This window comes from Pelophylax lessonae (genome assembly GCF_965119305.1).
Source record: "Pelophylax lessonae genome assembly, chromosome: 3".
NCBI classification, from domain to species: domain Eukaryota; kingdom Metazoa; phylum Chordata; class Amphibia; order Anura; family Ranidae; genus Pelophylax; species Pelophylax lessonae.
Window position 1 is genome coordinate 117,390,181 of NC_138770.1, and position 26,662 is coordinate 117,416,842.

Consider the following 26,662-nt stretch of genomic DNA (forward strand, 5'->3'; position numbering starts at 1 on the left):
GTCTGTTAAAGGATGCTTAAAAATAAACAATATACTGGTCCTGTCACCACGTAAAAATAAAGGAAAAATTAGAAAACTAGTGTCACCACCACATCTAAGAATTGGTCATCTGCAATATAATGTGATTTTGAATTTGGCCTAAATCTTTTATAAACTTTGAAAAAAAATATGATAAAACCAAAACATGGTTCTTTTTAAGAAGAGGTGTGAGCTGTGCTTGTACTGTACATGATCCCTTACAGACCAGTAATTAACGTGCAGGCTGCACGTGTTTATTACTATAATTTCCAAGGCTGAGGAGAGGAGGAGGATTAGGCTTGGCTGCTCAGTCCAGAGCGAGGACAGTGGCAACGCTATGGATAGCAATAACTAATGGGCCTTGGCTGTGTCAATACATTAGTTCTTGTTGAAATAAAAAATAGGTTTCTTATTTGGTTTTGGATAGAATGTTAATTTAGAACCCCTGTCTGGTATTTATTGCTGTCCTTATCTCCACGAGAGAGATTCGCCCTCTCTGTTTCCTGGTGATTTCTGTCACTGAAAGTGAAAGTGATGGGAAATACAAAGTTTTCAGGTGTCCCCAGAATAGGATTGGAGGGGAAATCTACCAAGGAGATGCTTTTTCTACTGATAGTTGATTAAAGGCTCTTTTCTTTAGCAGGGTCCCCTGAAAATCAGTCTGTGGTGGAATGCTTTTTAGAGGGAGGTTGACAGTTTTACCATCTTTTTTTAATCCCTAAAAGCTCATACCACAGTTGAATGGGTCATGTGTGGTGAGTGGTAATGCCTGTCAAACACAACTGAGGGGGGATACTTTTTGCTAACACCGCAATCTGGTGCTTTTGCAGCTTATGGTGGAGCAGTTGAAGAGGGGGTTAAAGCCATGGTTCAACTCCGCATGGTAAAAAAAAAAAATTGGAAGGGGTTTTACAATACCCTACTCTATTCAAAATAAATAATGGCTTTAGAAATACTTTAAGCCTTCATCTATTTAACAATTTATTTAGCCCAATATAATTTATAATATTGTGGCTTTTAACCTCTAGTTATTCCACATATTTTTAGCTTAATTACATTTTTTTTACAGCTTGTTTGCTGGTTTGCTGATCTAAGTCTGGAGGCAGTGACAGATTAATTGACCCCTTCCAATCTAAAAATAAGTCATTAATAAGCAGGCTGCTACTAACGAGCATTCCTGCCTGTCAGTTGTGGCTTTGCTCCCAGCCAGTCAGGGATCATTCATGGCAGTAAAATCCCTACTAATTGCCCTGTTGTGTGCAGTGCAGCGAGGAGCACTCGACATCCTGACATTACGTAAACCTGATGATTCATATATATGTGATATCTCTGAGCAGGTGTGTGCTGATAATGTGCTGTATAGAAATATGCCTTACTTTGACATATTCATCATCTTGATCCCACAGAGATTCCTGTTATCTGTTTTTCTGTACATGGTGTATACACCATTACAAATATATGCACCCTAATTAAAGACCATAAAGGTGTTGTGAAGACCTCCACCACACACAGAGTAGCCGATTGGCCTCTTACCAAATAGATATGACCACCGCTCTCACAATGGTCATACAACGCTTGATGTTACAAAGCTGGACAATCGACCCAGGAAGCCTCCAATGGGTACTCCCAAGAAATCCAAATATCGAATCCCAGAACAGGAACAGTCAAGCACCGTCACTCCCAAAAAGTTAAAAAAATGGGGGGAAGACCATGGTGAAGTACGTTATAAGAACCGCTATGTAGCAGTAGAATCCTTTCCGGCTTGTAACGTCGACCCGTGCTGAAACTCCGCCTACATGTTTCGCAGGCAACTGTGTCATCAGGGTACTTCACCATGGTCTTCCCCCCGTTCTTTTAACTTTTTGGGAGTGACGGTGCTTGACTGTTCCTGTTCTGGGATTCGATATTTGGATTTCTTGGGAGTACCCATTGGAGGCTTCCTGGGTCGATTGTCCAGCTTTGTAACATCAAGCGTTGTATGACCATTGTGAGAGCGGTGGTCATATCTATTTGGTAAGAGGCCAATCGGCTACTCTGTGTGTGGTGGAGGTCTTCACTATCCTTGTCACTGAACAGACGGATTGCCACATATTAAGGGTGTTGCTGGTGGATTGTACAACCCTATATACCATCTTGGAGTGAACTTATATATACATACATATTTATATCATATGCAATTTTTTCAATTTATAAGCGCTGCATTTTGTCTTTTATTTCTTGTATCACATTGTGGTTAACGCTGGCTGCTAATCTTTGAGAGCGCGGATATTCAACAATTTCATAAAGGTGTTGTGTAAGGTTGACTATAGCCAGCAGGCTGAGTAAAAAAAAAAAAAAAAACAACAAATTCCTTCATTCACACGATTGAGGTGGATAGAGGAATCCTCCTAGCTGAGACATTGTATTCTGAGACTCTCCACTGTCAGAATCCACTGATCAGCGGCTGCAGCCCATTGGCTGCAACTGCTGATCAAGAAAAATTTTCTAACAAGCCTGTTCGACAGAAGTCAATCATTTGATTGACATCTGTCAAGCGGGAGTGGACAAACATGGATAGAAAATTGGCTGGTCCCTGCTGAACAGCCAAATTTCGATCTATCTATGGCCAGCTTAAGAGTAGACACCACAAGGTGCCTGTTATGACCTTTGTTGACCAGAAAAGGCTCTGAACCTGGTTTCACTATGCTAAGCCCTTCCTTGCCTTCAAGGCTAAGCTTTGCCCACTCTCTAACCTTTACCATCTATTGAAAGAGCTTCAGTGGTGAACAAGAGTTCCTTCACTGTCCAAGGCAATGCACAGTAAGGTTTTGGCCAGAAAGGAGCAAGACATTCAGTCTGCCACTGTACAAAAATGTTCAAAGCCACCTGCTAGATCCCACTAATATCAGTCACTAGAGGTTTTCAGTAAAGCTTGGATGTGTAGCCAGAATAGTACTTTTTGTACACAGGCTACAAAGTGATTTATTCCCCCAAGTTGATGTATTATACTGAGGGCTGTATCTTTTCTTGTAGGGTGTGCTGACCTCCAGTTGTTGGATACCATGCAACCCATGGAGAGGAAGAGACAAGGTTACATCCATGAGCTGATCCAGACTGAAGAGAAGTACATGGATGACCTCCAGCTTGTGATTGAGGTGAGTTCTGAGTGCCAACAGACAACCCTAACCAGGAGATCCACCCCCAAGAAAACACTGAATTGCCACTCATGAACGTCTGCCATTATGTTCCAACTTTTTTATACTCTTCCCCATCCCTGCCACTGTGATTTTTGTGGCTATTGCCTGTATTGCTTCCCAGTGTTCTTAGCAGAAAAAGCACATGAACAACAATGAGATGACCTTATCTTTAGTGGATGCCATTTGAGGGTAAATTCTCACTCTGACCTTAGATCAAAATGTTGAGCCAAGCAATACTATGAAAGACTAAGGCCTCATACACACAAACTCTTAGTAGTGTCTGTAACGAGGCTTAAAATCCCTGGAGCTTTCTGGTGCATGTACTGCCATGTACAGCTGCAAATACAAGTGAATGGCTGTACATGGCCTTGTGTAGAAAGGAAAGGAACTGCTAAGCATCCAAAGAAGCAACCCAAAAATTGTTGCAATACCTGGACACAACCTATAGCCATCTATATTGTAATGCATTTTCAGAAGGAACTTGGGTTGGGAGGGGGGGGGGGGGTAACCTGGTGGTCATTTTAAAAATAGCATGGCACAATGGGAGGGGCAGGTTACCAATTACAAAATTCAGTAAGCTGAGAAATGCATCAAAAAGTGGCTAACAAAAATACTATACTGTATATAAAAAATATTTTCTAAGCATAATTAAAGTTACTTAGTATGCAGAAGGGTTGTTTTTTTAAATGATATGTTAGCCACTAAAAGAAATATACCTAAAAAGGAATTTTGTAGTTTGTGAATAAACTGTACCATTCGTACCCACCATTTACTCAGCGAGCAGAGAAGACCTAACAACGAAGGCCACTGCAATTTTGTGGCGTTCTGATCTATAGTAAGGCTGACACTGGAGGAGGTTTCGTATGAAATAAACTCAGGGCATACATTTACATCTGTGTGGGAGGGTGTCATTGTGTATATGAATTGAATGTGACCAGACCTAAAGCTCATTCGCTGTTCTTTTTGAATTTCAGGTGTTCCAGAAACCAATGGCGGAGTCTGGCCATCTGGATGAATCTGAAATGGGTTTAATATTTGTTAACTGGAAGGAGTTAATTATGTCCAACACAAAACTACTGAAGTGAGTGTGATGTTATTAACGCTAACAGAAACTATAGTATGTCTTGCATACTCCACATCGAGCTGATACCACTGGGAAGACATTTTGGAATTGACAGTGACAGTATAGTGTTGTATTGTTTTACCACTGGCAAGGCATTCAAAGTACATATGTTTTCATTAGCTAATATTAACAGGGACATGCAAAACAAAAAAGCCTCCCAGGTCAGTTCAAACCTAGCATAAATATGGTGTTACAGTAGTTCACAAAATGTTACAGTACAATTAGCTTACATTTGCAAATATGTGGTCTACTTCAGGGGTGTCAAACTCAGTTTCATCTTGGGCCGCATCAGCAGCACAGTTGCCTTCAAAGGACCGTTTGTATCTGGCGTATGCTACGTACAGAGTGAAGGGGTTCAAGCTTACACTACGTTCAGAGTGCTGGGTCAGAGGTGCACTACGTACAGAGTGCAGGGCTCAGAGATGCGCTACGTGCAGGGTCCAGAGGTGCGATACATACAGAGTGCAGGGTCCAGAGGTGCGCTACGTACATAGTGCAGGGTTTAGAGGTGCGCTACGTACAGAGTGCAGGGTTCAGAGGTGCGCTACGTACAGAGTGCAGGGTTCAGGGGTGCTCTATGTACAGAGTGCAGTGTTTAGGGGTACGTTGTGCACAATGTGCAACCCGAACCCCTGCCCCCTAAGCTTCCTTGGTTCTCTCCTACCTGGCTTAGCTCTAGTACATCCCCGTGTAGGCTGCTCTACCTCGCCTTGCAGGGAGAGCGATGGTTCTATCAGATTCTGGAGATCTGTCCCCACCATGCCGCACCATGAGTGCACACAGGCCTCTGTGTTTATAAGTGACAGTGGGGAGCAGGAGGGTAAGAGCCAGAGGTGATGGACTGAAGTTCCTCCACATTCCAGCAGCAAAACTTGGTGCGAGGGCCACATAAGTCCTGGCGGGCCTTTTAGCCTTTAGAAGGTCAACTGTGGGGGGTGGTAAGACTGCAGCTTTAGCCACTGTTTTTACTGCCCCCCCCGTGATAAAGAGGCTTGCTTTGAAAGTGAATGATAGAAGTTGATTGGTTGCCATGCACAGCTGCTCCTGTCTTAGTATTATTACAGGTACTTAACCGCTTGCCGACCGCCGCACGACTATTTACTGCGGCGGTCAGCCCGATACAAGCAAAGTGGCATAGGGCTACGTCGCTAGCCTGTGAGCCTCTAGGGGGCGAGCGTGCGCCGCCGGAGGCGCGCTCCCACCCCCGCTCGTTCCCTGTCCGCCGGCCACTCGCGATCTCCTCGTGGAGAGGGAGAAAGGCAGGCGGCTAATGTAAACAAAGCCGCCTGTCATTCTCCCTGATGTAAGAACAGAGATCATACAATCCTGCTATGTAGGATCGTATGTCTCTGTACTTACATCACAAGCCACACCCCTTTACAGTTAGAAGCATGCCCCTAGGGACACACTTAACCCCTGCATCACCAATAAAGTTAACCCCTTCCCTGTCAGTGTCATTTTTACAGTAACAGTGCATATGTATAGCACTGATTACTGTAGTAATGTCACTGGTAACCCCAAAAGTGTAAAAAATGTCAGACAAGGGTCCAATCTGTCCGCCGCAATGTCGCAGTCCCGCAAAAAAAATCGCAAGATCGCCGCCATTACTCGTTAAAAAAAAAAAAAAACACCAAAAATGACAGAAATCTTTCCCTTAGTTAGTAAACACAATAACTTTTGCGCAAACCAATCAAAATGCGCTTATAGCGATTTTTTTACCAAACATATGTAGCAAAAAACAAATTGGCCTAAAATGTTAAAAAATTTTGGTTTTTACATTTTTTTGGGGAATTTCATATAAAAAAATGTAAAAAATAGTGTTATTTTTTCAAAATTGTCGCTCTTTTTTTGTTTATAGTACAAAAAGTAAAAATCGCACAGGTGATCAAATACCACCAAAAGAAAGCTCTGTTTATGGGGAAAATAAGAACGTCAATTTAATTTGGGTACAGCGTCGCACGACCGCGCAATTGTCCGTTAAAGGCACGCAGTGCCAAATCGCAAAATAGGGCCTGGTCAGGAAGGGGGTAAAATCTTCCGGGGCTTAAGTGGTTAAGTGGTGCCATCAATTTATGCATCAGTTGCTTTACATTATATTTTACATTCACATCAGTCTTAGTAAGTTTATTTTTTTACCTGTTTATTTTATTTTGTGTACAGGGCTCTGCGGGTGCGTAAGAAAACCGGGGGTGAGAAGATGCCAGTCCAGATGATTGGCGACATTTTGGCAACAGAGCTATCACACATGCAGGCCTATATCCGATTCTGCAGCTGCCAGCTGAATGGAGCTTCCCTCCTGCAATCCAAAACTGATGAAGAAGCGGAATTCAAAGATTTTCTGAAGGTTAGTCCATAGTAGAATATTTATAGATATAGTTGTCAAAAAATCGAAAGAGCTTACCTTTAACATATGTTCTTGTCCATGTAACGTTTGTATTTAACGTAGACCTAGTATGTGACACCAAAGACTGTATGTAGGCTTTAGCTAGCCCAACACCAATGAGATCTTCCTGAAATTTGATCTGTTAGAGCAGCAGATATTACCAATAATTATGTAATATTAGAAAGTTTGCACAAAATCAGCTTTAGTGTGGCCACACAGCCCAGGAGTGATGGTTTCAGTGCAACCTTCAGGGGACTAGTTCGATAAGCCTCTAGATAAACCTTGCTGTGTGGTCTAACAGGAATGTCCATACAGATTCTTTGTTTTAAAAAAATAAAGTATCAACCTATGAATATTTCATGTTTACCACCATGTTACCAGCAGGTTGTGAGCTCCAAACAAGGTCATCAGCCTATACCTTTCAAAGGTTAAAAGCTTGCAGTGCAGGAGAGATACACATTCTGCTTATTAACTTGGCTTAAATAACTTTCTCTTTCGTTTATTGACGGACACATCTTCTGATCTTCCTAACCATTGGGTTATACTGCCCCCCTACAGGAGTAGAACACTAGGCAGAAAAAAAGTCGGGCTATGCCTATGGGCAGTCCCAGGGAGTATACTCCTTCTCTCTGCTATAGGTACTCAGTTTTTTTCTGCCTAGTCAGGAGTAAGGACCTACTTCCTTCCTGGGATCTCTGGTCCTGGCAATTTTTTCTTTTTAGATAGAATTTTTTTCTCCTGGATTTTTTCCTGTGAGATCTACAATCAACGGCAGGACTGGGTGACGGGCTGGATAATCTAGAACCAGTGGTCACCCCAGTCTGGCCAGCGACCGGGTGCAGACCTCAGCTCCACGCTAGGTTGGCCGTGACATAGCCCCACCGGACGGGGGCTGGCCTGCAAGTTAAACATCTTGCAAGGTCACATACAACCAGGTCAGGCCCGAGTCGCAGCGTTCCTCCTGGCCGACAGCCCCCCCCCCCATTTCGATGAAGAGGAGGTTTTGTCTGGAGCGGTGCACCGCCTGTTTCCTGGTATGGTAAGTAACTGTCCCCCCCCTCTCCCCCTGGATGGTTTTGGGGTGGACGTGGGCCCCTCCATGGGATGATCAAACCCCTGGGTTCCCTTCCTTCCCGTTAGGCAACCCCCTTATCGGTCTGGTGGTCACTATGGGCCATCCACCCCCCCTTCCTTCACTGACGCTGGGGCTATGGGGTGGCCTGGTTCTAGGGTGGGGGCAGGATGCTGTGCTGGAGATGGGGGCGGGGGGCTGCGCCGCCAGCGACCTAGCGATCAGCTGTGGGGGGGCTGTACCAGGTGGGTGCTCTTGCCAGGGCCCCCCCTTCCTGCCTGTGCCTTTTTCTGAGGCCTCCTCGGTCCCTGGGAGCCTTGTAGTACCTCCATTTTCTTGTAGCCTGTGTGCTTACTGCGTGGCGGCCATGTTTGTGTAGTCCGGCAGACATTTTTTGGTGGTTTGCCATTGAGAAATAGCGGCGGCCATAACAGTGGAGCCATCTGGGCGGCGATTTTGGCAGTGGGAGCCCCTCCTCATCTCCTGGTGCTGACTCCTGGATCTTTAAATTTCCTGATCGCTGTTCGTGCAGTGCAGATTCTCCTGGTAGCTGCGGTGCCTGGTTTCTTGTGAGTCTTGTGGGGTCCTCTCCCTCTCTACTGAGGATTGATTGGTGAGTCTGGTGGGGTCCTCCCCCTCTCTACTGAGGATTGATTGGTGCGCTGTGGCTGGCAACCGGGTGGGCTGCCAGAGTGGTGGGGGTTGTCCCTTAACAGTGTTTTACAATTTTTTATGGGGTCACCTGGTGACTTATGTAGTCTTTGGAGCACATCTCCACACCTGATCCCCTCTCTGAGGCTGTGGAGCCCTCCGGGTCCCATCCATCCATCGATGCACTGATGGCAGTCCCGAAGTCCTTGGTGTCCCAATTAGAGGTGGCTTTTGGGCGATGGGCTGGCAAAAAGCACCCCCCGCCTTCCCCTGCCTCATCTATCTCATCAGATCCTGAATCTGATTTGGCCACTGCGGACGTGGGTCACCCTGCTTTGCTCTGCGACCACATGCCCTGAATCCTCAGATAGTGAGGAGGATTCCTCCAATTATGCAACCGCGTACGAAAAGGCGCTGGTGGACGCACTAATTGTATCTGTGCGTGAGACCTTAAAGATGGAGGACGCAGCTGAAGCTGCAGCAGAGGCGCAGGTTCCCTTTGGCATTCACAAGCCATCCAGAGCGGAAAAGGTGTTCCCTTTTCCCTCCTATTTTGACAGAATTGTCACTAAATAGTGGGGACGACCAAAGCGACCCCTTAGGGTCCCTAAGCGATTTTGCTAGGCGATACCCCTATGAGGAGTCCCTTCTTAAGGAGTGGACTATTCCACCGCTAGTGGACCCTCCAGTTTCCAGATTGAACAAGGCAACCATGATTCCGGTTGAGGAGTCCGTTGCCTTTGGGGACCCAGCTGACAGGAAGGTGGAGGCCGTGGCCTGCAATATGTACACCCTGGCTGGTTCTGCACTGAGGCCGATATTCACAATTGCCCTGGTGTCGCAGACTCTGACTATATGGGCTAAGCATTTGCATCGTGACCTGGAGGGGGAGTAGTTCCCCCCTGCCTTTGCTAAGCTGGCAGACCAGCTGGTCCAGGGGCTCCAGTTTATCTGTGACGTCTCTTTGGATGCGGATCCCCTATTGGCTTGGCTCTCTGTTTTGACAGTGGTCCTTCGGCGTGGCTTCTGGCTCAAATGCTGGTCTGTTGACCAGTTTTCTTAAAAGGCCTTGACTAATCTTCCCTTTCAAGGAAATCACCTGTTTGGTGCTACCCTGGATGACATCATTAAAGGTCTCACAGGGGGGGAAGAGCACCTTTCTTCCACAGGCTACTAAGGGCAAGAACTCTCGTCGTAGACGTTGGCCCTCCTTCTCGGCTCATAAGAAGTTTTTTCGTCCCTCGGGGGGTCGACTGACAAAGGATCGGAGCCCTACGGGGCCTCCTCTGGAGGATCCAAGCGAACTTGGTTTGGCAAGTCAAGAGCAGGCTTCTGCAGACCCGCAGACAAGGCCTCTTCAGCATGAAGGTCCGCCCAAACCCGTATCCGGGGTGGGGGGACGTCTTCGCTGGTTCCTGGACCCGTGGACTTCCCTGGTACAAGTCAGGTGGGTCCGCGAGGTCATTCGTTCTGGCTACAAGATCGAGTTTTGCTCTTACCCTCCGGTAAGGTTCTTTCTTCCAACGTGCGACTGTCCCTGGTCCGCCTACAGGCTCTTTTTGGGGTGGTGCAAGTCCCTTTTTTTTTTTTTTTTTTTTTTTTAAGGGTGATTGCCCCGGTTCAGACTTCTGAACGTTTTCAGTGGGTTTTACTCAAACCTGCTTACAGTCCCTAGGAAGGAAGGCAAGGTGTGTCCAATTCTGGACCTCAAGGCGCTGAGCTGCTTTGTGCGGGTGCAGAAGTTCATAATGAAGTCTGTTTGAACGGCGGTGGCTTCCCTGCATCAAGGGGATTTTTCTTGCCTCCATTGACATCAAGGATACTTACCTTCACATTTAAATATGTATTGGTCTCCAGCGCTTCCTCTGCTTGCCATGGGAGAGAAGCATTATCAGTTTGTGGAGTTACCCCTTGGTCTCGCTTCTGCTCCTCTGGTCTTCATAACAGTGTTGGACCTGGTGCTAGCATTGTTACGTCTAAGGGGGATCGCGGTACTGGGCTACATGGATGACATCCTTCTGCGAGTGGAGTCTCCTACTGCTCTGGTGGAAAACCTGGTGAACACCATACGAGCTTAAGGGTGTTTGGCTGAATCCTGAATTTCAGAAGTCTGCTCTGATTCTGTCCACAAGGCTGGACTATCTGAGTCTGATTCTGGATCCAGCTCTAGCCAGAGTGCTCCTTCCTTTGGACAAACTCCAGAAACTGCAGGCTGTAATTCGTCTCCTGCTGCCCAGCAGATGGTAATCCCTCCAGACTTGCATGCGGGTGCTGGGTCTGATGGTGTCTACCTTAGAGGCTGTTTTGTTTGCACAGTTCCATACGAGGTCCCTGCAAGGGACATTCTGGCCACATGGGACAAGAATCCGCAGTCTCTGGACAATCAGATCCAGTTGAGAAGGGGATTGAATGAGTCCCTGATAATGGTGGCTTCGTTATTAGGCGCTTCGTTCTTAGGTGCTTCGGCTGGGCAAATCCTTACTTCCCTTGTATTGGACAGTGGTCACCATGGAAGCCAGCCTGTCTGGCTGGGGAGGCGTCCTCTGCAAAATTTCTGCTCAGGGGGTCTGGACACTGGAAGAGTCGTCCAGACTACCGATCAATGTCTTGGTACTCCAAGCAATCAGACTTTGCCTGGAACATTGGACGAATTGTCTTCAGGGATGTCCAGTGCGCATTCAATTGGACAATGCCACGGCCTTATGTCAATTACCAGGGGGGCACAAAAAGTGTCCTGGCAGCTCTCGAGGTAGGCGGCATAAGGTGGGCAGAACGGTTCGTTCCAGCCCTCTCTGCTGTACACATTGCTGGGGTGGACAACTGTCAGGCGGATTACCTCAGCCGGCAATCGCTGAACCAAGCGGAATAGTCCCTTCACCCGGAGGTGTTTCATCAGTTGTGTGTCTGGTGGGGCATCCCGAGGTGGATCTGTTGGCATCTCGACTCAACAGAAAGGTGAAGAGATTTGTGGCTCTGTCACGGAATCCTCTGGCGGACGCCACGCATGCGCTTGTGGCCCCATGGGGGTCAGTATCGTCTTATTTACGCCTTCCCCCCTCTTAAGCTTCTGCCAAGACTTCTATGCAGGATCGAGGCAGAAGGGATTCTGTTCATCATAGTGGCCCCAGACTGGCTTCGCCGGGCTTGGTGCGCCGATCTGGTGCGGCTAATCGCCGACTTTCCTTGAAAGCTTCATCTAAGGGAGGATCTGCTGTCCCAAGGGCCAATCTTCCATCCTGCTTTACAGTCGCTGGCTTTGATGGCTTGGCTGTTGAACGCCATGTGCTGATAGAGGTTTATCTGAGTCGGAGATTCCAACGCTGTTAAAAGATAGGAAATCTACTTCTAGGAATATCTACCATCGTACGTGGAAGACATACATTGCGTAATGTGAGTCTCTTGAGGTTCATCCTTGCTCTTTTTACAGTGGCTCGGATCTTGCTCTTCCTTCAACGGGGGGTTGAGCAGAAACTGGCGTTGAGTACTATCAAGGGTCAGGTTTCGGCCTTAGCGGTCTTCTTTCAACGGGCTTTGGCCACTTACTGCTTGGTGCGTACTTTTCTTCAGGGAGTTAGGCACTTGACCCATCCAGTGCGGTGTCTTTTGCCGCCTTGGGACCTCAATTTGGTGCTCTCAGTCCTTCAAAAGCCTCCTTTTGAGAATCTTTGGGAGATTCCCCTGCTTACGCTGTCCCAGAAGGTGGCCTTTTTGGTGGCTTTCATATCTGCGCGCAGGGTGTCGGAATTGGCGGCGTTACCCTGGCGTTCCTCACTTGGTGTTTCACAGTGATAAGGTGGTTCTTCACCCCTGTCGGTCGTTCCTTCGCCAGGTTGTCTCTGATTTTTCATTTGAATAAAGACATTGTGTTGTATTCCCTGTGTCCCAGGCCAAAACATCCAAAGAAAATTGCTTTGCATGCCTTGGATGTGGTCCGGGCGATTAGGGCAGCTACGGAGTCTTTTTAGAAATCAGACTGACTATTTGTGCTTACAGATGGGCCTCGGAAAGGGTTGTCCACTTCCTCTGTGACCATTTCCAGATGGATCAGACAGATGGTGATTCAGGCCTATTCCATCAAGGGTCAGGTTCCTCCTTTCCTTGTCAAGGCGCACTCTACTCAGGCGCTCAGTGCCTCCTGGACCTTCCATCGTCGTTCGTCAGTGACTCAGGTTTGCAAGTCGGTCACTTGGTCGTCGGTGCACACTTTCAGGTGAGCTCCAGTTGTTTTGGTTGAGCTCCTGATTACCTGTTTGGCTATAATTAGCCTTGGGAATTTCTTTTTCGCTGTTCCCACCCCTCATGTTTGACACTGATTTGGGACGTTCCAATGGTTAGGAAGATCAGGAGCTGTGTCTGTCAATGAACGAAAGAGAAAATGGGTTTTTGGACTTACCGTAAAATCAATTTCTCTGATGTTGATTGACGGACACAGCACCCACCCACCCTCTGGAGTTGTAATTCTTCTGACACTGCTTGTAACAAAACTGAGTACCTATAGCAGAGAGAGGGCGTATAACCCCTGGAACTGCCCATAGGCGTAGCCAGACTGTTTTTTTGCCTAGTATCCTACTCCTGTAGAGGGCAGTATAACCCAATGGTTAAGAGGATCAGGAGCTGTGTCCATCAATGAACATCAGAGAAATTGATTTTACGGTAAGTCAAAAATCCCATTTTCTTTTTAAAAGGCCTAGCATTCGGTGCAAAATAAATGCCACCTTGTAATTAATGTTTGATGATATGACAATAACATAAAATTATCTAAAAATTTGTTTACAAACTTGTAAAATTGGTTATAGCTGAACACCAGACAGATATAAAAGCACAATTAAGGTTATGTGTTCCTTAAGAAATAAATAAAAGGCTTCTTTAACTGCAATCAGTATAAGATCCTGAATCTGCTTCCTATAATACAGCTTTACTGAAGACATGGGGAGGAAGGGGCAGCACTAGGAGCAAATCAGGTTCTGCTGCATGGACATGTGCAGATAGTGCACATGCTGACAGGAGGAGAGAGTAGCGTAGGCAGAGGGATGACTATGTAGGTGTGCTGCTGCTTAACCACTTTAGCCCCGGAGGATTTGGCTGCTCAATAACGAGGCCCTATTTTGCGATTCAGCACTGAGTTATTTTAACGGACGATTGCACATACGTCGTGCAACGCTGTACCCAAACGAAATTGATGTCCTTTTTTTCCCACAAACAGAGCTTTCTTTTGGTGGTATTTGATCACCTGTGCGATTTTTTTTTTTTTTTGCGCTATAAACAAAAAAAACCCGAAAATTTTGAAAAAATTACAATATTTTTCACATTCTTTTATATGAAGTTCTCAAAAAAAATGTAAAAATCTAAATTTTTTACACTTTTGGGGGTACCAGTGACATAAGTACAGTAATCAGTGCTATAAATATGCACTGTTACTGTAATAATGACACTGGCAGGGAAGGGGTTAACAGTATGGGTGATCAAGGGGTTAAATGTGTCCCTAGGGGCGTGATTCTAACTGTCAGGGGCGTAGCTTGTGAAGTAATCAGAGACATGCGATCCTATATAGCCTCTGTGATCACTTCAGGGAGAATGACAGACGGCTGTGTTTACATCAGCCGTCTGTCCTCTCTCAGCTACAGGAGATTGCGAGTGGCCGGCGGCTATCGTAGCCGGCGGTCACATGCACTGGCTCCCCAGCTAACGAGCGCGGGCAGATGCGTGCCACCGGAGGCGCGCGCTCACCCCCTAGAGTCTCCTGAGCGAGCGACATAGTATAACGTCGCTTTGCCCGGGAGCAGCTACCTGCCGCAGTAAAACTGCGGTGGGCGGTCGTTATGTGGTTAACCACTTTAGCCCCAAGCCTATTTTTGACACTTTTTGTTTTCAAGTTTAAATCAGTATTTTTTGCTAGAAAACTACTTAAAACCCCCAAAGATTATATATATATTTTTAGCGAAGACTCTGGAGAATAAAATGGCGGCCATTGAAATATTTTTTGTTATGCGGTATTTGCGCAGGAGTCTTTCAAACGCTATTTTTTTTGAAAAATTACGAAAAATCATATTTCACTGCATTTAAAAAAACTAAACAGTAAAGCTGGCCCATTTTTGTAGTATATTGTTAAAGATGATGTCACGTCGAGTAAATAGATACCCAACATGTTATGGTTTAAAATTGCGCACACCCGCGGAATAGCGACAAACTACGATCAATAAAAATCTCCATAGGCGACGCTTTAAAATTTTTTAATGGTTACCAGTTTAGAGTTAGAGTGTAGCTCTTTTTTTTTAATTATTGCTCATGCTCTGGCGATACCTCACATGTGTGGTTTGAACAGTGATTTCATTTGCGGTGCAACTTCCATATACGTTTTCTTTCGTGCGCGAGCTAACGGCGACGGGGGCGGCTACATTTTTTTTTCCTATTTATTTATTTATTTATTTATTTTTTTAATTTTAACACAGAAAAAAAAAAATCTGATCACTTTTATTGCTGTCACAAGCAATGTAAACATCCCTTGTGACACCAATATGCAGTGACAGGTACTCTTTATGGAGGGATCGAGGGTCTTAAAGACCCCAGACCCCTCCACTACACTTCCATGTATTAAAAATTTTTGAATACACTCACTTTTTGAATCTGCTGCCTTTAGCAGTAGAGTAAACTGGACGTGACGTCATGGACGCCGCCTCCGGGTTACGTCATCGGAGACCCGATCGAAGCCGCTTCCGGCTTTGAGCGGGACTCCATCCAGCCGGCGGACGTGCCGGCTGGGTGCTTGGGTCTCCCGGTGGGACGGGAGACCCGGGCAGTGCAGCGGAAGGAGGTGCGAGGGGGGGGGGCGTCCCCTCCTGCTCGCCGGGGTAGCGATCAAGCCGCGAGCCACATCGGTCGTTACCGCTGGAAAGCTGACAGCCGGCTCTAAAAACCGGTACCGGGATGATGCCTCTAGCTAGAGGCATCATCCCTGTATAGCCACGCAAAGCCAGCCGACGTAGGTCTACGTCGCTGGTCGTAAAGTGGTTAAAGTTGAACTTTAGGCAGAAAATGAAGTCCTTCTAGATCACTTCAGGCTGGCCCCTTTTGCAGGTATAGCTTTGTAAAACATTAAAAATGGGTCCATATACTGTTTAAAATCCAGTATTATACTGTCTCACCCTGCTCTGCACATGCTCATTTCCTTTCCATTTTTAGGCACTGCTGAGTTTGTAGAGGCCGATCTGCTGGCAGCCATATTGCAAAATAAACCCTCATATCCTTAACAGCCAAGGAAGCTGCTTCTCTTTGATCTGCTATTGCCACGGTGCTGCACATGTGATCAGTTATGACACCAGACATTCCAGGAATGGAACTGTTTTTTGAAACTCGTAAATCGATGGGTTTAGTTCTGCTTTATGATTTAATGCTGGGGCTCTGGGCTTCAGCAAAATGGCAGCCCCTGGCGTGTAGAAAATGGAGCAATACTGGAGGCAATTTACAGCATACACTAATTTTTCGTAGCATAATTTTTAATGTGGAATTTACGTTCCTTGCTAAAGAACATTATTTTTTATCAAGTTGTTATGGGTAAAGTTAATGGTAAAAGTTGAGGGTAAAGTTTAATGTTTAGTCAGCCAGGCTACGTGGTGTGGTCTTGTTGCAGTGATGGTGGAGGGACTAGCTGTGCTGTTTAGTAGGGGTGACTGGATCACAAAGTTGGCTGAGCAGAATTACAAGGTGAAACAGGCCCCATACATGTATTCCAGCTACTAGTTAGGCTCTAAAAAAAAAATAAAAGCTTTCCCTGTATGTATTTTGTCTGATGCATTTCTTTTCCTGCTCTGCAGAGACTAGCCACAGACCCTCGCTGTAAGGGGATGCCTTTATCCAGCTTCCTGCTGAAACCAATGCAGAGGATAACGCGGTATCCACTAATCATAAAGAACGTGAGTAGTTATCTGACTCCTCGTGCCTAGGTCTTGTTCCAGGATGTTTTTGGCCATCTCACAACAATTGCAATTTCTGTGTTTGTGGCAGATCTTGGAGAACACTCCGGAGTCTCACCCAGATCGCGCCAATCTGAAGTTTGCCCTGGAGCGAGCGGAGGAGCTGTGTTCTCAAGTCAATGAGGGGGTTAGAGAGAAGGAGAGCTCGGACAAGTTGGAGTGGATACAGTCCCATGTCCAGTGTGAAGGACTAATTGAGGTGAGCACATGCATTTAATAAAAGCTTTCAGTCATGTCTGGGCTTAACTAACTTAAAGTGGCGAACTAGCCAAAACCTTTGTCTTTTTTAAGGCCAGAATAAAGTGAGGAAAGGTTAACCTCTTGCCGCCAGAGTAACGCATACACTATATTGTCAAAAGTATTGGGACAGACACCTGCCTTTACACACACATGAACTTTTACCACTTTACCACTAGAGCATTTTGCTGTCTTACGTCTGGGCCACTTTTTGCGATTCGGCGCTGTGCGACTTTAACTGACAATTGCCCGGTCGTGCGACGCCGTACCCAAACGAAATTGACGTCCTTTTTTTCCCACAAACAGAGCTTTCTTTTGGTGGTATTTGATCACCTGTGCGATTTTTACTTTTTGCGCTATAAACAAAAAAAGAGCGTTTATTTTGAGAAAATAACAATATTTTTCACATTTTTTTATATGAAATTCCCCCCAAAAAAGATGTAAAAACCAATTTTTTTTAAAATTTTTGGCCAATTTGTTTTCTGCTACATATGTTTGGTAAAAAAAATCGCAATAAGCGTATTTTAAATGGTTTGCGCAAAAGTTATTGCGTTTACTAACAAAGGGAAAGATTTTTGTCATTTTTGGTGTTTTTTTTTAACGCGTAATGGCGGCGATCTGCGATTTTTTTTTTTTGCGGGACTGCGACATTGCGGCGGACAGATCGGACCCTTGACTGACATTTTTGACACTTTTGGGGGTACCAGTGACATTACTGCAGTAATCAGTGCTATAAATATGCACTGTTACTGTAAAAATGACACTGGCAGGGAAGGGGTTAACTTTATTGGAGAGGGAGGGGTTAATGTATGCCTGGTGCTTACTGACGTGTGGGGGGGGAGGTGACTGTGTGAGACAGGGACAGATCGGATGTCCAGCTATGCTGAACACTCCGATCTGTCACTCCCTGTCACTGAGGAGATCCGCCCGCTTGTGTTTACACAGGCGGGCGGATCTCCACACTAGATCCCCGACGATCGAGGCAGAGCAGCGGCGATCGCCGCCTACAGGGGAGGAGTCTGACGACGTAGGTCTACGTCGTCAGACGGGAACGAGCCACTTTGCCGTAGTACTATTACAGTACTTAGCGGTAAAGTGGTTAATGGCATCCCAGTCTTAGTCCATAGGGTTCAATCTTGAGTTGGCCAACCCTTTGCAGCTAAAACAGCTTCAATTCTTCTGGGAAGGCTGTCCACAAGTTTTAGGAGTGTGTCTATGGGAATGTTTGACCATTCTTCCAGAAGCGCATTCGTGAGGTCAGATGCTGATGTTGAAGAGAAGGCCTGGCTCGCAGTCTGCGCTCTAATACCTCCCAAAGGTGTTCTATTGAGTTGAGGTCAGGACTCTGTGCAGGCCAGTCAAGTTCTTTCATCCCACTCATCCATGTCTTTATGGACCTTGCTTTGTGCACTGGTGCACAGTCATGTTGGAACAGGAAGGGGCCATCCCAAAACTGTTCCCACAAAGTTGGAAGCATGAAATTGTCCAAAATGAAACTAAGGGCCAAGCCCAACCCCTAACAACCCCACACCATCATTCCTCTCCACCAAATGATTTGGACCAGTGCACAGGAGCAAGGTCCATAAAGACATGGATGAGCGAGTTTGGAGTGGAGGAACTTGATTGGCCTGCACAGAGCCCTGACCTCAACCCAACTTAACACCTTTGGGATGAATTGGAGCGTAGACTGCGAGCCAGGTCTTCTCGTTCAACATCAGTGCCTGACCTCACAAATGCGGTTCTAGAAGAATGGTCAGACATTCCCATAGACACACTCCTAAAACTTGTGGACAACCTTCCCAGAAGAGTTAAAGCTGTTATAGCTGCAAAGGGTGGGCCAACTCAATATTGAACCCTACAGACTAAGACTGGGATGCCATTAAAGTTCATGTGTTTGTAAAGGCAGCCGTCCCAATACTTTTGACAGTATAGTTTGTGTGGCAGCAAGAAGGGTGGCTCACACACCGCATTCATGCGTCCATTCTGTTTGCTGAGTACGTGCTCACTGCATGCAACCACCACAGTGACCAGTTTATAGTAGTGATCTTCTCTCTGGTTTTGAGTGCTGTCTGTGACCCCTTTGAGATAATTTCTCTCCTTTTCTGTGTGAGTACAGTAGGGAAATTGCAACAGAGGCTCTAAAACATAATGTTCCTAACAGAAAAACAATTTGTGGCTGTAGACCCGTTTTAAATCGCTGACAGGTAACAGAGAAATTAATCCCTGACCTTTGAATGTGTAGAGGTTACTGTCTCCTCCAGTGTCTCAACTCGTGCCCCTGGGGGGGGTTTCTCTGGTTCACTCCTGGGGAACATCTTTCCTACTTTCTACTCATGGGCAAGGGATGGGGAGGTACGGTGTGAAAGGTTTATACATGACCAGGGCCTAGTCTCTCAGGACTGGCTCCGTGATCAATTTGGCAATTTCCCGATGGATGACTGGCGTTATAGACCCACATCGGCTTTAAATACATTTGAGAAAATATCCATGTCGGCTGCTCCTATCCCTTACTCTATCTCGGTCTTCTGAGATGCTGCAGGCGGCTGAGTCCAGGAGTAAGCCAATCTACATACGGGAGTGGGAGAGAGACTTGCAGCATATGTTCACGGAGGCCCAATTAGACCACCTATATAGTCTTACCCATAAGAGTTCTGTGGATACAAAGATGCAGGAAAAGAGCTTTAGGTTGAGTCCTTGCCACTTGCGACCCCGGATGCCTGCTGGAGGGGTTGTGGGCTTCGGGGCACTTATCTACATATTTGGTGGGTGCGCCCGAGCCTCCATCCTTTTTGGCAGGATATTAGAGCACAGATTAAGGTTATACTGGATATTAAAATGAGTGATTCTCCTTTAGAATTCCTGCTTCACATGCCATCCATCCTTCTCAGCCACTACCGTAAGTCGGTCCTGCCTCACCTCTTGAATGCAGCTAGGCGTCTTATCCCTATCCATTGGAAAACAGCTCATGTTCCTGGGTGAGCTGATCGGATCAGCCTGGTCAATAGTATTATGGCGGCGGAAGAATGGGTGGCAATGTGTATGGACAGGAATGAGAGATTCTATAGTATTTGAGCCACTTGGATACATTATATTTCTAGTGCTTTGGAGACATCCCAGCCTACAGCCTCTAAGCCCTCTTTGCCTCCATTACTGGGGAATCAAATTGAACTGAATAGATTTAGTATAGCAGATTGGGGCAGGCTTGCTAAAGATCTATGGAACACTTTCGATATCATCACTTCTGATTCCAGTTATAGTGCTGATCATTTTGTATCTTACAAAAAAAGTACATGAGCTTAATTTTGGGCAGATTACAGGCGTTTTTATTTTTTTCCATTGGTCACTTGTCAACCTAAAAAAAGCCTGCACAAAAAAGCCTGAAAAAACGCCCATAAAAAAGCCAGAAAAAACGCCCAAAAACACCTGTAAATAGCAACGCCAAGATGTGAACGTAGTCTTAAAGAAATGAATTCCGGACCAATGTCAATAGAATGGCTAGTCCTTATTAAATATGGCTGTCTGCAACAGTAATTACACTTTGTATTCTTTTATGTCATGTCCAATTAGTGTGCCTTCTATCTGGTTTTTAGCAGATCATTTTCAACTCCCTAACCAACTGCCTGGGGCCGCGGAAGATCTTGCACAGCGGCAAAGTTTACAAGACCAAGAGCAACAAAGAGCTGTACGGGTTCCTTTTCAATGATTTTCTCCTCCTTACCTACATGGTCAAACAGTTTGTGTCCTCCGGATCCGACAGGCTGTTCAGTCCTAAAAGCAATGCCCAGTACAAGATGTACAAGATGGTAAGTTGGCAAGTTAGTCATGGAGTTATTTTCAAGTTAGCTGATGTTGTTACAGTGCTTTGAAAAAGTATTCATACCCCTTGAAATTTTCCACATTTTGTCATGTTACAACCAAAAACTAAAATTTATTTTTGGGGATTTTATGTGATAAACTAACACAAAGTGGCACATAATTTTGAAGTGGAAGGAAAATGATAAATGGTCTTCAAAATATTTTACAAATATCTGAAAAGTGCGGTGTGCATTTTTATTCAGCCCTCCTGAGCCAATACTTTGTAGAACCAACTTTCAGTGCAATTACAGCTGCAAGTCTTTTTGGGGATGTCTCTACCAGCTTTGCACATCTAGAGAGTGACATTTTTTCCCATTCTCAAGCTCTGTCAGATTGGATGGAGAACGTCTGTTAACAGCGACTTTCAAGTCTTGCCACAGTTTCTCAATTGGATTTAGGTCTGGACTTTGGGTCATTCGAACACATGAATATGCTTTAATATAAACCATTCCATTGTAGCTCTGGCTGTATGCTTAGGGTCATTGTCCTGCTGGAAGGTGAACCTCCGCCCCAGTCTCAAGTGTTTTGCAGACTCAAACAGGTTTTCTAAGATTGCTCCGTATTTGGCTCCATCCATCTTCCCATCAACTCTGACCAGCTTCCCTGTTCCTGCTGTAGAAAAGCATCCCCACAACATGATGCTGCCACCACCATGTTTCACAGTGTGGATGGTGTTTTCAAGGTGATGTGCAGTGTTCGTTTCCCACCACACATAGCCTTTTGCTTTTAGGCCAAATAGTTACATTTTAGTCTCATCTGACCAGAACACCTTCCACATGTTTGCTGTGTCCCCCACATGGCTTCTTGCAAACTGCAAATGATACTTCGAATGACTTTCTTTCAACAATGGCTTTCTTCCTGCCACTCTTCCATAAAGGTCGGATTTGTGGAGTGCACGACTAATAGTTGTCCTGTGGACAGATTCTTCCACCTGAGTGGTGAATCACTGCAGCTCCTCCAGAGTTACCATGGGCCTCTTGGCTGCTTCAACCACTTAAGGACCAGGCCTATTTCTGACACATGTTGTTAGAATCAGTATTTTTTGCTAGAAAATTACTTAGAACCCCCAAACATTACATTTTTTTTTTAGCAGAGACCCTAGAGAATAAAATGGCGATCGTTGTCATACTTTGTCACACCGTATTTGCACAGTGGTCTTACAAGCGCAAATTGTTTGGAAATAATACACTTTTTTAAATTAAAAAATAAGAAAACCGTAAAGATAGCCCATTTTTTTCTAAAGATAATGTTTCCCTGAGTAGATAGATACCGAACATGTCATGCTTCAAAATTGCACACGCTTGTGGAATGGCGACAAACATTGGTACCTAAAAATCTCCATAGGCGAAGCTTTAAAAATTTCTACAGGTTACCAGTTTAGAGTTACAGAAAAGGTCTAGTGCTAGAATTATTGCTCTTGCTCGAACGATCGCAGCGATACCTCGCCTGTGTAGTTTGAACACTGTTTACATGTGCAACTTGCGTATGCATTCACTTCTGCTCATGAGCTCAGAGGGACAAGGCGCTTTAATTTTTTTTAAATTATTTATTTCACTTTTTATTTTGACAATGTCCCTATAAAAATATTTTTTGATCAAAGAGACCTCAGATCTCACATCTACACTAAAAAGCAATAAAAAAAGTATTTTTTTTTTTTTTTTTAAATAAAAAAAAAAAATAGGCCCTTTAAGGCCGTTGGGCAGAAGCGACGTCTGACATCGCTCCGGTCCTCCAAGGGCATGGAGTCGAGTGGGGACCATCTTGCCCTCACTCGACTTCCTGCCCAGCACCTGAAATGATCAGATAGTTTTCTCCAAATCCAACGGCTCCGGTAAGAGGGGAAAACAACCGTTCTCATCCGATCTCCCCATAGAGGACAGTGGGGATCTGACAGCTCCATCTCTGCACACAGATCGGAGATGGAGCTGTCATCCGCCTGCTCAGCGGGGATCGGCGGATCGATCCCCCGCTATGCAGAATGAACTCCGTCGGGCGGTGCGCCTGTGTGAAAGGGGCCTAAAGCTAATAATGTCAGTTTTCACCAACATACTTATAGTTGTGTATAGAATGGTTTGAAGTCTACATCGGAAGTAGGATGTGAAAATAGTTAGAGCCAGGAGTAGGAAGAGTGAATTTAGAGAGATGATTTAAAGAAAAGAGAAAGTGAAATGGGAAATGTGGAGGTGAAAGATTTGCTCCATCAACATTGGGGGTTTCTTCATGATTTTCATCTACTGTGAGTGTAAATCAAGTGATTTTTAGGGGGGGGGGGCGGGGGGGGGTCAGATTTCAGCTCTTATAGTTGAATGCTGCCCTATTAATTACATTTTTAAATAAAATGTGTAGTAGATTTTTCAGAATCAGTAGAAAAATAGTAGAAAGGTGCCAATTTATAACAAGAGCAGATATACTTTGCTAGGTTATGCATGCATTTTACAGCCTATTCATAAGATCTTGGAAGCCCCACAGAGTTCTCTTATTAATGCAGCAGAGATAGCTCTGTGATTGTGGGAGAAATGGTTATGTGACTTTGACATGCCCTACTACTACTTTATAAATTGACCCCTAGGTTCTTCTTCTGAACACCCCACTGAGGTTAAAAATTGTGTAGAGTCAAATTTATATACTACTTCCTATGATGTCATTGACACTATCATTGTCTCTCTATATTTGTTCTATAAAGCCAATTTTCCTAAATGAAGTTCTGGTGAAACTGCCAAGTGACCCATCCAGTGACGAGCCTGTCTTTCATATATCACATATAGACCGGGTGTACACCCTCCGCACAGACAACATCAATGAAAGGTAGGTTCTGAAGGCATTCACTCAGCCATGTGGCATGTCTCCTTCTTAGGTCCATAAAGCATGTGGCATATCGATGCAATTTCCAGAGAGCTCCAGTGCTACACAATAGGATTCAAGTCAATGAAAGCACTCAATGCTACTCTTTTGCTTTGCTTTGCTGTGCTCCAGAATGAAAATAGACTGAATTGCTGATGTTCACCGTATAGTCCTTGAGCTACCCCTTCCAAGCAGTGCCCATATCAGCCTGTACAACTGTGATCCCAAAGGGTGTGAACTTAGGGTTAAACTGCACATGGGCCTGTACTTTGGTATTTAATTCACAACAGAGACCTCAGGACCCGCAATCTTGCCCTCCCAGGTCTCTCAAATGACATCTAAGGGTCCTCTCACTCACCTTCTGTAAGGGAATTTAAATGGTGAAAAGCTTGTGGTCTCTTTGGGTACTTCTCTGTAGGCAAACCAACAAAAATTGTTCCCAGTCTCTTCCCTGTGACTCCGCAAATATTAGCATTTGTTCCAAAGCCTCACTGAAATTTTCACACAGACCTAGCCACAGTTTGTATCATCTGTGTTTTCCTACAGAGAACCTTCATCAGGTCACACACAAACCGGAGGCATTATTCCCTAAGAAACCCTGCAGAGAAAGATTTCCAGCAGAGCATCAACGATATCTGTCCTGAGGGAGGATGGTGCCAAAACCTCAGGGTACTGGTCAGGATGTATTGTTTGCCTTAACTGCTGGGGATGGCTAATGGCCCAAAGATATCTATGGCTACCCTCTTTAACCCCCTCCATCCGCGCTACAGCCTATATACGGCTGCAGCGCGGACTCGAATTTTCGGGAGGCCGTTTTTAAACGGCCTCCAGTGACACGCCCCCCCGCGCGCTCCCGCGAGCGCGCAGCGGGGAAAATTTGTGTCGGCCGTGTCCCTTGGACCCTTGGACACGGCCGATCACAGATCGTGGTGAATGGCCAATCACAGCGGCCATTCACCACGTGATCAAGCCGTCCAATGAGAGATGATCTCATATGTAAACATATGAGATCATCTCTCATCGCCGGCGCTCCTTCCTCACACAGACACTGCAGTGTGAGGAAGGAGGGGGAGCTGACAGCCGCTGGGGACACAGAGACATGTAATCAGGGCACTGATCACCAGTTCCCTGATTACTGAAGGTAAAAAAAACACACACATTGCCCCCCCATCAGTGCCCACAGTGCCCGCCATCAGTGCCCCCATCAATGCCCACAATCAGTGCCCATAAGTGCAGCCTATCAGTGCCCATCAGTGCCGCCTCATCAGCGCACATCAGTGAGGGAGAAAAATTTATTTTCAAAATTTACTCGCAGAAAATAAGAAAAACTTTTTTTTTTTTTTCAAAATTTTCTGTCTTTTTTCTTTTTTTTTGTAAAAAATAAAAAGCCCAGAGATGATTAAATACCACCAAAAGAAAGCTCTGTTTGTGTGAAAAAAATTTCATATGGGTACAGTGTAGCATGACTGCGCAATTGTCATTCAAAGTGTGAGAGCGCTGAAAGCTGAAAATTGGCCTGGATGGGAAAGGGGTTTAAGTGCACAGTAGGCAAGTGGTTAAAGGTTCATCAATTACAGGGAACGATTGTAGTCTAGGCCTGTGAACACCTCCTGCCTTGCCAACCTGCTGGCAGATAGCACAGGACCAACAGTAGCTGGCGGTCTGTACCCATGTAAGGACCTTGATCTTGTCAAAGATGTGTTATTCTGGTCAGCCAATCTGAACAGACAAGGAAATAAGGTAACACTTATTGCTTGGCTCTACAATTCAGCTGCATGTGGCACCTCTCGGTATACAGCCATCACCATCATATGAGCTGAGTACTGCTAAACTAGGAGATAGCAGATTGACCTCGCTGACTAGTACATATCACAAGAATGGCTGAGCAAAATCATACTTATCTTTTTTTAGGTAAACAGTAAATATATATGCATTTGAACTGCATACTTACATGTATTTTAACTCTTTATAAAACACCCATTTGTCATGTTTATGGAAATGTCACATTTTCTCCCATATCCCACCCTATTGGATGAACAGTCTGATTGTGTACTGTCCAATGTTCTCTTTACTAGAACTGCATGGGTTCAAAAAATCAAAGCTGCCTCTGAGAACTTCATCGACACTGAGAAGAAGAAAAGGGAAAGGGCATATCAAGGTACAGTTATTACATACATACATACACATAATTTATAAAAGAGGTCAGTCCACCCCCAGCTGTTCGCTCAGTGTACAGATATAACAGCACTTGTGAGGTTCTGTACCTTGGTTTTATGATGGCCAAGGTAGGGAGCTTCTGATTCTGGTTAGGAGGTATTCTACTGAAGCCACAAGGAGATGTCAGATGCCAAGATGTGATGGAACTACCAACATCCAGCCAGAACTTATTGTACTGACCCTGTAGATGTGCTAATTATCTTCCACATTCATTGTATTTTATACATTTGTTGTGTTCCATCTGCCTTGGGGGATCACACTAAAGCCTGGTACACACGGGCTTAATATTGGGAGATTCAACAGAAACTGTTTGACATTCGGCTCATGTGTACTTATAAGCTTGTCTGGCCTCTGTCGAAGAAGCATTCTGGAAACCAGCATCCAATCAGTGCTGGCAGCCTATGGCTGCGAGCACTGACCGGTGTGTTCTGGCGGGGGATACAGTCCCCCTGTGGGAACAGAATAGATCAGCGGGGTAGATTGCTGTACTAACATTGCATAGTTCAGCGAGCTCCTCCAGTTTTTTTTTTTATTCAGCCCCCTGGGTGTGCCAGGCTTAACCTGTTGTTTGATTTTTAGTCAAACTAATTATATATAACATTTTATTATTAGAACAGCAGTTTGAATATACTTTGAATTTTTATAATTTGTCTTTCATTCTGTTTCTTTCTGTATAGCGAGGTCTCAAAAATCCTCCGGCATTGGACGTTTAATGGTGCAAGTCATTGAGGCATCTGAACTAAAGCCCTCTAAACCCAACGGTATGAGCATTGTCTGTCTGTTTCCTCAGGGCTGATATGGCTAGTAATTAGAATAGATGGATTAGCAGGGGTATGGTTAGAATGGGCATGATTCAGAAACACTGGGCTATTATATTTTCTACAGTAAAAATAAAAAACATCAGTCCTTATTAACTGGTATGGGTAAATGTCAAGCCATTAGTGTGGTAGGAGTTCGGGTTTTCCCCTACAGTAATTAAAACCAAATTAAACTCTATTATTGTAATGCAGTCAGGCTACATATAACATAATAAATATTCTTCTCTTTTCTTTTTCTAAAACGAAGTGGTGCAGCAAGGATTCAGATACCTTATCCTGGCAGCATATAAGAGAGTCAGAC

At 45.1% G+C, this 26,662-nt stretch overlaps 1 protein-coding gene across 2 annotated transcripts in view; it reads left to right on the forward strand.

The window, feature by feature from the left end:
• ITSN2 (intersectin 2) overlaps positions 1 to 26,662 on the forward strand; it is a 392,176-nt gene that overhangs the window by 355,801 nt on the left and 9,713 nt on the right. For both annotated transcript variants that reach the window (XM_082251747.1, XM_082251746.1), the window contains 9 exons: positions 3,031 to 3,152; positions 4,169 to 4,275; positions 6,478 to 6,661; positions 16,235 to 16,333; positions 16,425 to 16,592; positions 20,221 to 20,433; positions 23,169 to 23,290; positions 25,402 to 25,484; positions 26,221 to 26,304. In XM_082251747.1, coding sequence (XP_082107873.1) covers positions 3,031 to 3,152; positions 4,169 to 4,275; positions 6,478 to 6,661; positions 16,235 to 16,333; positions 16,425 to 16,592; positions 20,221 to 20,433; positions 23,169 to 23,290; positions 25,402 to 25,484; positions 26,221 to 26,304 — 1,182 coding nt within the window. The remainder of the gene's footprint in view (positions 1 to 3,030; positions 3,153 to 4,168; positions 4,276 to 6,477; positions 6,662 to 16,234; positions 16,334 to 16,424; positions 16,593 to 20,220; positions 20,434 to 23,168; positions 23,291 to 25,401; positions 25,485 to 26,220; positions 26,305 to 26,662) is intronic.